Source organism: Maniola hyperantus, chromosome 22 (assembly GCF_902806685.2).
Source record: "Maniola hyperantus chromosome 22, iAphHyp1.2, whole genome shotgun sequence".
NCBI lineage: Eukaryota > Metazoa > Arthropoda > Insecta > Lepidoptera > Nymphalidae > Maniola > Maniola hyperantus.
This window is the reverse complement of record NC_048557.2, coordinates 11140989-11156897: the sequence shown is the minus strand read 5'-3', so window position 1 is coordinate 11156897 and position 15909 is coordinate 11140989. Positions and strand designations below refer to the sequence as shown.

At 40.6% G+C, this 15909-nt stretch overlaps 2 protein-coding genes across 3 annotated transcripts in view; one reads left to right on the top strand and one right to left on the bottom strand.

Moving 5' to 3' along the window:
- LOC117992749 (uncharacterized) overlaps positions 1-15909 on the bottom strand; it is a 229281-nt gene that overhangs the window by 183649 nt on the left and 29723 nt on the right. The window lies entirely within an intron of this gene.
- The window catches only part of ldd (lipid droplet defective), a 77611-nt gene that overhangs the window by 53173 nt on the left and 8529 nt on the right, over positions 1-15909 (top strand). For both annotated transcript variants that reach the window (XM_034980464.2, XM_069506143.1), the window contains 22 exons: positions 286-421; positions 1130-1241; positions 1975-2187; positions 2658-2778; positions 3532-3722; positions 4200-4338; positions 5291-5492; positions 6215-6413; positions 6906-7103; positions 7648-7809; positions 8317-8428; positions 8937-9199; positions 9328-9470; positions 9594-9756; positions 10081-10224; positions 10718-10817; positions 11322-11473; positions 12293-12496; positions 12858-13038; positions 13569-13681; positions 14360-14507; positions 15227-15334. In XM_034980464.2, coding sequence (XP_034836355.2) covers positions 286-421; positions 1130-1241; positions 1975-2187; positions 2658-2778; positions 3532-3722; positions 4200-4338; positions 5291-5492; positions 6215-6413; positions 6906-7103; positions 7648-7809; positions 8317-8428; positions 8937-9199; positions 9328-9470; positions 9594-9756; positions 10081-10224; positions 10718-10817; positions 11322-11473; positions 12293-12496; positions 12858-13038; positions 13569-13681; positions 14360-14507; positions 15227-15334 — 3504 coding nt within the window. The remainder of the gene's footprint in view (positions 1-285; positions 422-1129; positions 1242-1974; positions 2188-2657; positions 2779-3531; positions 3723-4199; positions 4339-5290; positions 5493-6214; positions 6414-6905; positions 7104-7647; positions 7810-8316; positions 8429-8936; positions 9200-9327; positions 9471-9593; positions 9757-10080; positions 10225-10717; positions 10818-11321; positions 11474-12292; positions 12497-12857; positions 13039-13568; positions 13682-14359; positions 14508-15226; positions 15335-15909) is intronic.

Here is a 15909-nt window from a genome sequence, read left to right as displayed (position 1 = left end):
TCAACTTGGCATCAATAATTCAGTCCCAAAACAAAGCTCTGGTTCATACCTACTCAATAGAGACCTAAAATTTGCCGACACGGTTAAGTATTTAAATATGCTTGCTGGTCGAGTATGTTCCAAATCAGCACAAAATGCACTAAATTTTGATCAATTCAATAAAGATTTAGGGACAGGTGAAGCTATTTAAATTTCAGACTTGATTAGCTGATAGTTCAAATTTAATTATGAGACGATTGTATTGCTTATTCAATTTTTTTTTAAATAACCTCCTCTTATAAACAGGAAATCGGCAAATTGCTAAAGAAGGCGTCGGACCTCTTATACTGCATCAACCTGAACCGCTTTAAACCAATGCCCAATGAACATGAGCTGACGCTAGAAGCTGCCCAATTGACCTTGATCAACGAGTTTTCTGCTGGTAATACTTTGAGTTTTTTATTTTTGCGTTGCAACTTTTAGCCCAATGGCCAAACTTTTTACAATCAGTGCAATACTTTTATGATTCCCACTATAGAAATTATACTGATTTACCAATTTTTTTTCTATATTAGCACGTCTTATTATCTATGTCAGTGGGCAAAGTGTCTGTTACGGTGTCCATACTATAAGTATCGCCACTGACAAGATTACAGCATGGGGTTATTCAAGGGGCGGACCAACAAATTCCCGAAATGCCGGTAACGGAACGGCAGTTTCTTTGGTGTTACAAATGTTCATGGACGGCGGTATAGCCTGCCTGCTCGTTTGCTCGCTATCTGTATTAAAAAAATATGATGCTGTCTTAGTTGATCATCAGAGTTACTCAAAAACAAAAATGGAGTTTGACAATGAGTTTGCAAGTAAATTATTATTTGTTCACTGATATATGTAATAGGCTTGCAGTAGTAATGAAGACATTCTTACCAGCCCCCCAATTGTGTAAGAATAACCATTTCATGGCTATCGCAATCGTCAAGGAATTCTGCCCTTTGATTGGCTGTGAAAAAATGTAAACAGCGAATCAACCAATCAAAGGGCAGAATTTCTTGACGATTGCGATAGCCATGGGGTTATTCTTACACAATCGGGGGGCCAAGAATTATAACAAGAACTTGTTTCTCCTAATAAAGTATTGTATTTCAAACAGGTCTAGTGTTCTTGAATATGAGTGAAACACAAACCGACCTTCCAGCAAACATTGAATACAAAATACGAATGGATATAGAAAACGCTCCGACTACGAAAAGACTACGTAACTAGTGAGTACAGTACAGATAAAAAAACTTAATATTTTTTCTTCTGAAACCTCTTGAAAACCAATTTACAAAAAGGGCACGTGCTGTATGTAAAAAAAAAAAGAAGTATAAAATGTTTTAAAATCATAACAAGTTAGGTTGACATAAATGATATCTTATTTAATATAATGCCAACGGTATACAAAGTTTTTTTTATATATAAATTAAAAGTATTAAAAAAAACAACATTACATTAAAATAAATTAAATCTAAAACCTCATCGAGACCACCGCAGCGAGGCATTGTACCCAAGATGCTGGCAGCATTACCCATTTGGATGGCCAAGGTAGTTGCCAGCTCTAGGGTCCCCGGTTTACTCTATAACCCTTTTCGAAATGTCCTCAAAAAGAGCTCGGGCCCCCGGGACCTACGGTTCTAAGGTCTCCACACGAAAAGGCACGAATATGAATGTCCCGGTTTTCATATTTGCGCCTCTTGGCCTGTTCGGCACTAATGGCCGCTGCACCGACCATAGAGAAGGTCGCCTCAATGTGGTTAACTTAAATTCATTTTAATCGAATGTATACCCTTTATAATATTAGTCAACACGTACACAATCTTACTGAACTTTTGACTAATGTACCAATTTTTCAATGCTCAGAAAATTTTGGAAACTGAATTCTCATTGAAACTAATTAAAGAGCCTGCTACCTTTTTCCTCCCTCCAAAATCTAAGGTTAATGTTTCTCTATGTTAGTTTATGGACGCCAGGCCCAGAATCCAGTTTCTTGGAAGACATGCGCTACTTCCGTGGTTTCGTAGAAATCCAGGACATCATCGACAAAGCCATCATCCAGATTTCGATGGAAGACTCTAGAAGGATCCAGAAGAGAGATGTAGCCGAGATGAAGCAAAAGGATTGGGCTATATACACTCAGCAAATACCTTACCCTTGTTACACGAAGGATTTGTAAGTAGTGTTTTCAGTACTGCCTAAAATTTTGTGTCAGTTTATGTGCTGATGGAAGCAGTTAAGATCACATGAAGTTTTGGTCTAATCTATTTGAAGCATAATAATATATTGTGTGCGTAATAAGTAGCTATTACAGCTACAGTGCATGTTAGTCAATAAGTTGACTCAAGTCAGTAACTAGCGGACGTTTGGCCGTTTTACCATCGCCATACCTCGGAAAGTCCAGATTTATCAGTCATATCTGGTATACTCGTAATCATACTTTTGGTCGAGTGCTCATCACATTATTATCCTCAGGAACCCCTTACTGTAACCCTTATGTGATTAGTGTAAAAGGAATTACGACCCTCAGCAATCAGGAATACAATGAATCACAAAGAGAGAGAGAACACGAGAAAGGCCTCCTAATCCCATAAATAAAATAAAAATCTGGAGTAAGTGATCCTTTTCTAAGTTTTATTTTTCAGTTTCCAAACATCTCTGTACGAGTCTCAAGCTCTGATAGTGGCGTTCTACTTCTCCCTTCTGTTCACGGTGTCGTCTGCCGTTCGCTTCATCGTGTCAGACACGGAAACTGGTAACACTATGGTATGGTTCAAAATCAAATCAATATAAAATGTTTTAAAGCACGTAGGTAGGTAGGTATATGTATTGTTTTCGTGAAAATATTTTGAGATCAAGTGTTCGAAAAAGGTTTTATAAAATTTTGATGCTAACAATTTGATATATTTTAATGTAGGTATATAACGGGTACATAACACGATTAATTTTTGTTTTTATTTGTCGATATTTCAACCCAATTGCACGGGTCGTGCTCACGACTGGACTGCGGTGCTGAGAGACATGAAGTTCGATCTGAGGAAAGAGGGTAGTTCGCTACTGCCCTTGACAGCCGCATCATCATTAATTAATCAATTTGATAATTTCAAATCTTTTAACTGGCCGAGTTATTTTTGCAAGGGTTGCCACACCCTGGAGACCAATAATAAGTAATGAAGTTTACAGTTCCAGTAAAAAATCCGATATTCTAGAGGTAGATTTTTCTCATAAAAATTGGGAGTAGGCATCGCCATGAACACATTCTGCTATAAGAATAGATATAAGTCCCACAAATTGCTAATGCGCTTGTCCGCCATTTTAGTGACGTCAGCACAAGACATAACTTTCGAGCTGATAGTATATTTTTATTTCGGCTGACGTCAAAATGACGTAATTTGAATGTTAATGAAACGTGGTTCCAGCGCAATAGCAATTTGCGGGACTTGTACAGGGTAGATTAGTCAGGTAGTTTGCAAATTCAATTTAGAGCAAGATCTACTATTTGTGGGATTTTTTTTCTAGCTAATGTCAGTGATGGGTGTGGAGCTGCGATACCACACACTGTCGTGGTTCATCTGCTCGTTCGTGGAGATGGTGGTGACGGTGGCAGGCATGACTGCGGTGCTGGTCCTCGGCGGCATCCTGCCCAGGAGTGATCCTACTTTGATATTCACCTTGCTGTTTATTTATGGATACTCCGTGCTTTGCTTTTGGTGAGTATCCTACTATCCTACTAATATTATAAATGTGACAGTGTGGATGTTTGGATGTTTGTTACTCAATCACGCAAAAACGGCTGAACGGATTTGGATGAAATTTGGAATGGAGATAGACTATACCCTGGATTAACACATAGGCTACTTTTTATCCCGGAAAATCAAAGAGTTTACATGGGATTTTTAAAAACCATATTCCACGTGGACGAAGTCGCGGACATCAGCTAGTTTGACATAATTATCTCATGAGAACTCTTTAATTTCCCGAACCAAAAGTAGCTTAAATGTTCCTTAAATGTAAAAATGGGATGCAAGTTATATTTGTACAGAATTTTGTCAAAATCGGTTAAACGGGTGGGCCGTCAAAAGATAGCAGGCACACACTTAGCCAATTACGCCAATCTTGGGCTCTATTCTCATGACCAATCGCCTGTTGGGTGAATATTTGTTGTAAAATATGTTTTTCGTGTGTAGCTACATGATGTCGAAGCTGTTCCGCTCGGCGAGCGCGGCGGCCGTGTGTACGGGCCTCGCTTATCTCATCTCCTTCATGCCGTTCGTGCTCATCCTGTCGCTGGAAGCTGTGCTCAACAGCTCCTTGAAGTTATTTGTCGTGAGTATCTAGTTTGATTCTTTTATCATCAACATTACCATTACAATACATGAATGTGGAAAGAACCCTAGCCCCAAAAATGATACGAAACAATCGAAGACTATGTAAATGATAAAAACCGGCCAAGTGCGAATCAGACTCTCGCACTGAGGGTTCCGTAGTACAACCGTATTTTATCGACATTTTGCACGATAAATCAAAAACTACTTAGGTAGGTACTAGATCTCGTTCAAACCAATTTTCGGTTCACAGAATACATCTAGTTACCAAGTTTCAACAGTATAGCTCTTATAGTTTCGGAGAAAAGTGGCTGTGACATACGGACGGACAGACAGACAGACAGACATGACGAATCTATAAGGGTTCCGGTTTTTGCCATGCGGCTACGGAACCCTCAAAAGCTTGGATATTTGACTCGCTCCAGCAATTCACGGGACTGCAATTGTTTGTACAGTATGGCATAATATTATTGTAAACTGAAAAGAGCAACCGCCGAGTTTTTTGCTGGTTCTGGTTTTTTCTGGTTTGAAATGCCATTCCTACCGGGAATGGCAAACCAGAGGTAAATTATTCTGACGATATAAAAACACTTGAATAAAAATCTATTCTATTCTATTCTAAAAAAATGAAAAAATCCTTAAACCATGAAAAATAAAACCAATTCTTTCATAAGAAATGTCAAATACTACTCGACAAAATGTTAGGATCAGTTAAGGGCTATTCAAGGCTATACAAGCCCTATAATTATTATGCTTGAAAAAGCAGTGGAGTGTGCTTGCGTATTCATTCTTGCTTTGAAGGTATTTAGGTTATACCTACGTGGCAAGAAACACGGACGCCGGAAGGGCATTCCACACCTTAGCGGTTCGGTTCAGAAACGTTGAGTAAAACATTTCGTGCGAGACACGTTGATACCTGAAACTAATAAAACTTGTACTGGTTCTTTCTCCAGAGTCTATCAATGTCCTCGTCAGTCTGCTACGGATTCCTCTTCATCACGCGCTTCGAAGCCATGGGCGATGGCGCCGGTTGGCCGCAAATATGGGAGGCACCAGACAACACCAGTGACATGAACATCGCCATAGCTGCCATCATGGTGCTTGTCGACAGTGTCCTCTACCTCATCATTGGTCTACTGTTGGACAGATTCTTTGGTGAGTGTTTGGCAATGCTTGTAATATAACAGGGGCATGGCGCTGGTTGGCCGTAAGTATGGGAGGCACCAGACAACAGTTATTTAAAAAACATTACCAAAAAAATAAGCAGCCATCGAAGACATTTGTTCACCTATTTTGAGCATTGTATACTTTTTGATTGTCAACGTTTACTATGTAAAATAATTGACGTAAGTAATGGTAAGAAAGAAAGAGGTCAGCCGCCGAACCCAACTCGTTTGGGCAGCCTTCAGGAAGGTTCGAGATCTTCTTCTTGTCCAAAATTTCTCAATGCTTGAAGACCAAAGTCTTTGAACAATGCGTGTTGCCAGTGATGAACAATGGGTCCGAGACTTGGTCGCCAACTATGGGCCTCATAAGAAAGCTCAGAGTCACTCTGCGGGCGATGGAGAGAGCTATGTGCGGAGTTTCTATACGTGATCAAACCAGAAATGAGGAGATCCGCATCGCCCCAGAAGACGCAGCGTTGGAAGAACCCCCACTAGGTGGACGGACGATATCAGACGAGTCGCAGGGAGTCGCTGGATTCAGGCGGCGCGAGACCGTGGCGTGTGGAAGTCCCTACAAGAGACCTATGTCCAGCAGTGGACGTCTATCGGTTAATGATGATGATGATGTAATGGTAATAACTAATTACTTAAACTTAAAACCAAAGAAAAGGTCACATTTAACACCTCCTTAAAACGAAGTTTTTTTTCCAGGAATCAAAACTCAGAGCAACATAACCACCTGCAAAGCCAACGGTGAAAAGGCAGGAGTTAGCATCCTGAATGTGACCAAGATATATGACGAAGGTTCGCGAAGGGCGAAACTGGCTTTAGACAATGTGTCTATGGAACTACACAAAGGGCAGATCACTACACTTTTAGGGCATAACGGAGCTGGGAAGACTACGCTAATGTAAGTACAGACTTTTTTTGTAGTCCTCTTAGTTCTTAACCGAGTTGTCCTAGTATTTTAGTTATAGAGCTGTTTTAATTTAAATTATTTAAACAATTTGTTCCATCCACTCTCAAAGCACTCTCAAGTTTTTATCAGTTTACTGTGATTCAATTGAACAAGTCTCGAATCGAAATTTTTTGCACCAGTATTACCAACTCAAGTTCCTGTAAATTTTTCTTCTGACTGGATCTTCGGACTGGCTTCTATGGACTGAACTCAAAGTCCGAACCAGAAACCGAATCGGATGGCGCGACGTCATCCGCAAAATAATATATTAGGTATATAGTTAATAGTGAGGATTACAACGTAAAGAGCGACTGCTCTTAGTAGTAGCTTATGAGGAAGAGTAAAGAGAGATATGGAGTTCTTCATCTTTCCCCTGTTTAGGTCCAAACCTCTAATCCTTTGAATGTTCCTGCATTCCAGTCTATCAATTATTTGCCTTTCCAGAAACATCCTAACCGGCATGCTAAAGCTCACAAAAGGCCACGTAATAGTGCGATCAGACGATGAGATGGGTGCTCGTCTTGGAGTGTGTCCTCAGAAGAATGTGCTGTTCGAGTACATGACGGCGAGGGAACATATTGCACTGTACGCGCAGTTGAAGAGTGGCCAGCCGATTGAAGAAGTTCAGGAGGAGGTTAAGAGGTAAGCTCTAGAGGCTACGTCATAATGCGGTCCGATGACGGGATGGGTGTGAATGTGTCCACAGAAGATTGAGCTGTTCGAGTTCTGAAGGAACATATTGCAACTGTACGGGCAGTTGAAGATTAGCCAGCCGATTGAGGAAGTTCAGGAACAGGTAATTATAGGAGGTAAGTTCTGGAGGCTACGTTATCGTGCGGTTAGATGACGGGATGGGGGTTAATGTGTCCACAGAAGAATGGAAGTAGGTACTCTCCGTGTACATGAAGGACAGCAGAGTGTGTGTCTCCCATTTAGCACAACACGTTCCTCATTATTGATGATCGTGATTCTTTCCATTAATGACATAATGTTAGGGGTAATCTTTGGCTAATAATCAGATCAGAATTATTATTATTATCATGTTTCATGGTAATGATTGAACCGACCGCTTGAGGGTCGCTCGAGGCCGAGGTCACCCATATGTAATAGTTACCGATTTGGTTAATGTTGTTTAACCAGCGCAAACATTATGAACTGGCTGGCTGATGATAATTGTAATTTGCAGCATGCTCCACGTGCTGAATCTTGGTGACGTGTGCGACGTGCCGGTCGCGCAACTGTCGGGCGGCACGCGGCGGCGCCTGTGCGTTGCGCTGGCGTTCGTCGCGCGACCCTCGCTGGTATCGCTCGACGAGCCAACGGCAGGCGTGGATCCGGCTGCTAGGAGGTGCAGTATTACCATTTTTATAAGTCGCATCGGCAAAATTCATTTGCACATAAAAGCGCCATGTAAAACCGACTAAAATCGATTGCACACCAATGAAATAGGTATTAGACCTTATTGCTTGACGTTAAGATTTTAAACACAAGAACAATAGAGACTCGTGCTATCTCGCTCATAATTCACGCGTACAAAACATGGCGCGTAATCAACGAGCAATAGTGGATGGATGCGCGCTATGATTGGCTGAGATATTTTCGCGCCATTCAAAAATAAGATTTCTGCAATTTTTGTAGTCTTATCTGTCTGTCTGTCTGCTAGCCTTTCACGGCCCATCCGTTTAACCAATTTTGACGAAATTTGGTACGGAGATAGCTTGCATCCCGAGAAAGGACATAGGTTACTTTTATTCCGGAAAATCAAAGAGTTCCCACGGGATTTTTAAAGACCTAAATCCACGCGGACGAAGTCGCGGGATCATTTAGTGTATAATAAGTTAATTCATTTGTGCAGGGATATCTGGTCCATGATAATGAAGCTGCGCGAGAACAGAACAATCCTGCTCACCACGCATCACCTGGATGAAGCGGAACTGCTGAGCGATCAAATCATTATCATGCACAAAGTATGGTGATATGTCCTTTTTTTTGAAAATTGCTTAACATTCAGTCATCATCCTAACCCATTGCCGACTCACTACAGCTGAAAATGGGGTGTCTTCTCAGAATGAGATATCGTGATCTGCCGATAGGTGGATCGGCAGATTATGAAAGAGTATATGGAGAATTCTCAAACATGCAAGTTACCTCTACTTCACAATGTTCACCATTTAAGCAAGTGATATACTATTTGCGCCACGTAAATTGAAAACTCCTGAAAAATATTTTTATTTCGTAATTATTTTACAGGTACTGAATAGTCAAATTTAAATTTTTGTGCTGATAATACCAATCGTCCTTATAAATTGGCTCCGAAATAAACCTGCCAATTAATCAGATTACGCATTCATAATTTGTGTGTAGCCGATGTGTTTACAATTTACATCATCTAAGCACTCAATAATTTCTGTTGATAGCAAGTACCTACTAGTATAAGTAACAAACAATTTAAGAATGATACGCATTTTTTCCTAGGGACAAATCCATACAACAGGGTCACCTATAGATATCAAACGGACACTAGGAAGTGGTTATAAACTGACCGTGATTTATCCCGACAAGAAACTACATCTTCTAGAAGATGACGCAGAAAATGACGTAGTGATGATAGAAGAGAAGACGAAGAATCTTCTAGCAGTAGCGCGCAGCGTGGTGAAAAACGCTATTTTGGTTGACATCAATGGACTGGAGGTTGAGATTAATTTGCCTTTCTATGATACAGATGGAGTTAGTAATAAGTAAGTTAAATTGCCTTTCTATGATGCAGATGGAGTTAGTAATACAATAACACAGATATTATATATAATGGAAATCACTCACGATAGTTAAAACGCTAAAATGAACTAAGTTTTAAATTGTTTTGCAGTTTCCTGGAAATGTGCAACGTATTGGAGAGCCGGGAGAGTGAGCTCAAGTACCACAGCTACAGCCTGGACTGCAGCAGTCTGGAACAGGTGTTCTTCAACATCTGCCAACAGGCTGACTTGTCACATAACGGAATGGAATATGGTAATACAGTATAATACTTACGACATTGACTAGTTTTTGTCAGTGCGTTTGAAAAATCAAAGAGCTTCCGTGGGATTTTCAAAAACCTAAAATATTAATTCAATGATCTTCCGCTACTTCTAGATATAACTGCAGTACCGGATTCTTCCTCAAAAAGTGCGTCTACATCCAGCATCAAAAACGACAACGCTCCCCTCGTTTCGCCGGACGGACCTCTGCGAGGCTCAAAATGGCAACAGTTCACGGCCTTGATGTATGCGCGGTACTTGCACTACTTGAGAAACAGGTTAGTATATAATAAATAAAACACTAAAAAATTCTGTCCATATGAATAAAAAGGTCTCAATTTGTATCAAAAGGTATTTTATTCACATACAAGATCTCACCTTTTTTATTATTATTGTGAGATAGGCTTACCTGCTGGTAAGTGATAATGCAGTCAAAGATGGAAGAGGGTTAACCTGGAAGGTGGTATGGCAGTTTTTATTAAGCTCATACTCCTTTGGTTTCTACACGGCATCGTACCAGAACGCTAAATCGCTTGGCATTGCTTTACTAGTCTAATTTTCTTCGAATAATTAAGTACTTACTTGTATTGTTTCTCGTACAGATGGCTTCTGTTTCTCCTGGTAGTGTTGCCGTCTCTCTTCCTCGCAGTAGCTATGGCTTTCTCCTCCATCCGTCCACCTGCAGACGCAGAGGTGTCCTTGAAATTATACACGGATATGTACGAAGAGGCTACGCAGTTTATGATGTGAGTATCACTTAATTCTTACCTTATGGGTTTTGTTTCAATTTCGATGACTTTTGACTACTACTGTTTTTAAAGTGTAGTCTTGTAATCTGCATAATATGTTGATGTTTTATAATTTAAAATGTTTAAGTTATTAATATAAATAAGAAATAGTATCGGATCAAATTTACTCCCTTGGGTTACTCCATTTCAATTGGCATTTAAATTCGATTCAAATTGTGCTGCTAAGTTCTGGATTTGATTTACTCTGGATTTCTCTAGACTCTAGGTTAACATAGATAATACTTACGGAGGATAGAGACAGGGAGGTATCGGTCTTAATAACTTTCCCCGGATTAGCTTAGCACTCTGGGATAACATAGCTATCTGTTAGTGTCAGAATTTTTAGAATCGACCATTAGTTCCGGAGATTACTCCCCAAATACAAAGTGACAAATTTTACCTCTGTAAAATAGTACCTATAATTTTTTTGAATATTATACCGTTGTTACAGACCGACACCATCGATATATTCTTCAGACATCGATTCATCGTTTGCCCAACATGTGATGAACAATTTGCGACGTGAAAATTCACGGAATTGGACTCACCACGTAAGTTTGAGCCTACCTTTTACTAGTATGCTACCTTTTACTAATTTTATGCTACCTTTTATTAATATGCTACCTTTTACTAATATTATGCTACCTTTTACTAATTTTATGCTACCTTTTATTAATATGCTACCTTTTACTAATATGCTATCTTTTATTATAATATGCTTATCCATATCCTCATAGTATAATTCATACAACATTATTATTAGTATTTATGAGTATGAAACTATTATGTACCAAATTGTCATGATGGATGCAATTGTCATGTTCATGCCAAAGATGTTCCGCGATTGCATCTTGTCTCTTTGCCTATCTATTTCTATTTTATCATTTTTTACATAGGTAGTCAACTTTATTTTATTTTTTTATTTTACCCTAGGTACCGTCCGTCTCGCATTTGACCAATTTTTATTTATTCATTTTATTTATTTATTTATTATTTATGTTTAAGAGTTTAATATAAAGATCAATATTTAGATTACAAAGGTGTGCAATTTGCAGGACTCACCGACATGTGGATGCGTGGGCTTCGGTCAGCAGTGCGACATAGACAAACACCTGGAGTGGGACAGACCCGACACGATGCTGCTGTACGACGCCGACACTCTCAACCACTGGCTGGTAGACTCGCAGCAACTTTATATTGAGAAACGGTAAACTTTTTGTTACTGCAGTTCTTGCAACTCACGAAGGCGAGTGAACTTTACTTGTGGTTACGTCAAATACACGGACAGCGCGTAAGTGTGCGTGCATGTCGGACCAATCAGTCGCAAGCAAGTGCTCGCAAACGCACACATTGACTGTACCTTACTTATACCGATACGACTTACACACAAGCATAAACCACTCGCCCTCGTGAAACGCAACAACTATAACAGGTTAATCTATACTCTATCCACGAAGAGAAGTTAGTATAATGCGTAAAAAATAACTTCTCACGCGCTATTTTAACTTTTTGTGTCAAATTTCATGTCAAAAGTACGATTTTAGTAATTACTAGCTTATGCTCGCGACTTCATCCGCGTAGACTATACAAATTTCAGACCCCTATTCTACCCCTTAGCGGTTGAATTTTTAAAAATCCTTTCTCTAGCGGATGCCTGCGTCATAATAGCTATCTGCATGAAAAATTTCAGCCCGATCCGTCCAGTAGTTTGAGCTGTGCGTTGATAGATCAGTCAGTCAGTTAGTCAGTCAGTCAGTCAGTCAGTCAGTCAGTCACCTTTTCCTTTTATACCGCTCTGATTTACCGCTTATCACGTACCAAACCAAAAAAAAACCGCTAGGATATGGAACGCCCTTCAGGCATCAGCTCTCCCATCCAATTTTAATATTGGTACCTTCAATTCAAGAGTGAATAGGCATCTTATAGGCAAGCGCGCTCCATCTTAGGCAGCATCATCACTTGCCAGCAAGTCTGATTACAGCCAAGCGCTAGTCTGTAAATTAAAAATAACTGCTTGCTTCCTCAGATACGCCGGCTTCACCTCAGTCATTAAGAACAACATGACACATCTGGTAGCGTGGTACAACAACAAGGGTCACCACATACTTCCGGCGGCCATTAACGCTCTCAACTCCGCCATCTTGAGAACTGTGAGCAGCGACCAAGCCGGCATCACTGTATACACACATCCCATGAAGATCTCCAAGGAGCAGCTCAACAAGGATACAGTGTAAGTTCATACAGTTCATTCTTACCAGATACTAGGATTAAGTACCTAGACTTGCCACTTGTCATAAATGCTGTGAGACCTGTGCGAGGTTTGGGGTCTTCATTACTGTTGGTAATGTCTTGGGGAGTGGTATATTGGGACAGTAATCATACACTGCGAACCTTTGAAACAGAGTTTATTTATGAGCGCGTGTTCGCTCCACGACCGGTTGTGAGGGACTGGCTACCCAGTGCGCGGTGCCAGTCTGATTAGCTACCGAGCAATGCTTAGTCAGCCTATTCACCCCTACAATGCTCTCTGGAAAATTGACCTATCCATCCCAGTTCTTGCTATAACCTATATGAAAATACTCTTTTTACAGCTACCAGCACATAGCAGACGCGGGCATATCGGCAATGCTGCTGATCGCATACAGCTTGGTGAGCGCGGGCGCGGCCGTGTACCTGGTCACGTCACGCCTGAGCCAGGAGAAGCACCTACAGATGCTGTGCGGCGTGTCGCCCGGACTGTACTGGGGGTCCGCTCTACTGTGGGACATGGCTGTAAGTCTGACACATTACTGTTAATGGTGTTAACTCCCTGGTGCAGCGGTGAGCGCTGTAATCATGTCGGTTTCAATACGTACAATAAACGCCTATGTTTCGAAATGTGGCTTCTTCCGCGAAAACCCCCCAAGAAATTTAGAGCCTCAATAGCTCAACCGGTATAGGAGTGGACTGAAAACCGAAAGGTCGACGGTTCAAATCCCGCCCGTTGCACTATTGTCGTACCTACTCCTAGCACAAGCCTGACGCTTAATTGGAGAGGAAAGGGGAATATTAGTCATTTAATATGGCTAATATTCTTTTAAAAAAAAAAAAAAAAAAGTAGGTACTTACTATAACTTTTATTTTCATTATTATCCTGTTTTAATTCACAACTTTTAGTTCCAATTATTTATTGAAGGTTTGCGCACTTTTCTGTTCCACAATTCTACTTTCTACATTTTGTGCTTACTTATTTATATCTGTCAAACTTTCTAAGATTGTAGTTTTTGTCGATATTAAAACATGTTTGTGTTCCCAATGTCCAGATAATAGTGGTGAACATGGTGATCACGGCACTAGTGCTGGAAGCGTTCCAATTCTCCGTGTTCGTGGCGAGGAACAACCTGCCAGCCATCTGCATTCTCATCCTACTCTATGGGTAAGTCTATATATCTTTATATTATTCAGCCGCGACTTCGTCCGCGTAGATTCAGTTGTTTGAAACTCGTGGTCGTGTGGGAACTCTTATATCCGGAATAAAAAGTAGCCTGTATTCATCTTCAGGAATCAGGATGCAAGCTATCTTTAATAAATAGATGATTAATTAGGAAAACCAAAATTCGTCAAAATCGGTTGAACGGATGGGCCGTGCTAAGTATGGATATAAAAATCAACGTTGTAATTTTTCTCATCATTTTAGGGTTTCATGCATCAAAAGGGAAAAAAACCCCGTACCTATAGATATAATATAAACCCGCAGGGGAAACAAAACCTACTGGGTACTTTCCGTTAACCTAGGATCTTGAAATTTGGCAGGTAAAAATAGCTTATAGCACAATAATAAAGGAAAAAAATACCGAAAACTGTGAATTTATCACATGTTACATCACAAAAAAATTAAGATTTGTGCTCCCGAACAAATAATTAGTTTACCAAATCACATCAAGATGGTGCAGGCGCTTTACCATACTGGTTTGAGATTTTTTGTACGATGGTGCGAAATCCTTCGCGAGTCCGATTCGCCCTTGACCGGTTTTTCTTAGATAATATTAATGCCTTACAAAAAAAAAAGCCAGACCCCTTGTAGCATAAAAGGCTTACAATCCGTTGTCGTCAGGTACGCTTGTGCGGGCGTGGTGCACGCGCTGGAGAAGCTGTTCGCGGAGGCCAGCCTGGCCACCATGCTGCTGTTCTGCGGGAACGCCTTCGTCGGCCTGGTGGGCATCGCTCTGCTGCTTGTGCTTGACATCATCTCCGAGTCAGACGTGAGTATACTATAAACGAGTCACCTGATGTCATTAAGGCGATATGCGCCCCAAAAGACACATTTCGGATGTTCAAAGAATCAAATTTTGGGCCCAAAAACTACAAATTTGTTTATTTATTTTGTAATATTATAAAAATTATATTCTTTAGTGAATTACGAGAGCATAAACAGGATTGGCAAAATTTGGCTCGATACAAAAAAATCGCAAAGTTTCCCCAAATTACGCATTTTTACCAGTTTTACCAGTTTTATTCGATTGTTATAAAACCAATTTCAATAAAATTTCGTATTAACGTTCAACGTTTAATACACTAAGGGATTACGGTACTATTTTATGGTAAAAGAGCACATAGAATTTTAAATATAAATATTTATAAAAAGCATGCAACAAATTTGCGCTCGGGCGGCCCAGACTTTTCCATTCTTTGTGATCCCATTTCACCTTAAGGAGATTACCGCCGCCCATGAACATTTGCAACATATGAGGCAATGCGTTGCCGGCCTTTCAGGAATTTGTTGATCAGCCCCCCAGATCAGAATAACCCCATGTTGTAATTTAGACATATCATTATAGTACTACTGTTATAAGTCACGCCGATGTATCTGCGCAGAAATCTTATATTTGAATGACGCGAAAATATTTCCGCCAATCATAGTGCGCGTCCGTCCGCTATGCCAACTTATTCCAATCCATTTCAAACTTATTTGTCTTTACAGACCACAGACAACGCTCGTTGGGTGCTACACAAAATTCTGTTGCTGAGTCCACAGTTCACGCTCGGCGATGGTTTACTCGAAATCGCCAAGAATACAATACAAGCCGAGGCAAGTATTTTCCTATTAGAGTTTGGCAAACGAACGAACGAACTGACTATGTTGATTACTCTGGTTCTCTGGATCTCCTCATTTCTGATTTGACAACGTAGAGAAACTCCAAGCATAGCTCTCTCCACCATCCACTGAGTGACTTGGAGCTGAGCTTCTGAACAAATGAGGAGATGGGTCACCTTACCGCCACCCATATTTGCAGCACCAGAGGAACCGAAAATGCGTTGCCGACTTTTCAATAATTTGGTGGTCTCTAGCTTCTTCTTCTTCGTGATAGCACTCTTGACAGAGCGCTCGTGGTCATCACAAAGCAACGTCTTTGAGGGCAGATGTTATACGCCTCACGAGCATTCGCCACTTCTCCCTGCTTTTCGACAAGCTGATACACTCGTGCAAAGGACCGCCCACAACACACCTAATTTGGTCGGCCCATTCCTCGCCCTTTGGTGCCCTCCACCTTGCCCTGCATGACAAGACGCTCGATGGAGTCACTCTCACGCCGGGAGACGTGTCCAAAGAATTTTAATGTGCGACTCTGTACTAACTACCCTTAGTACAGGGCCTCTAGGTTA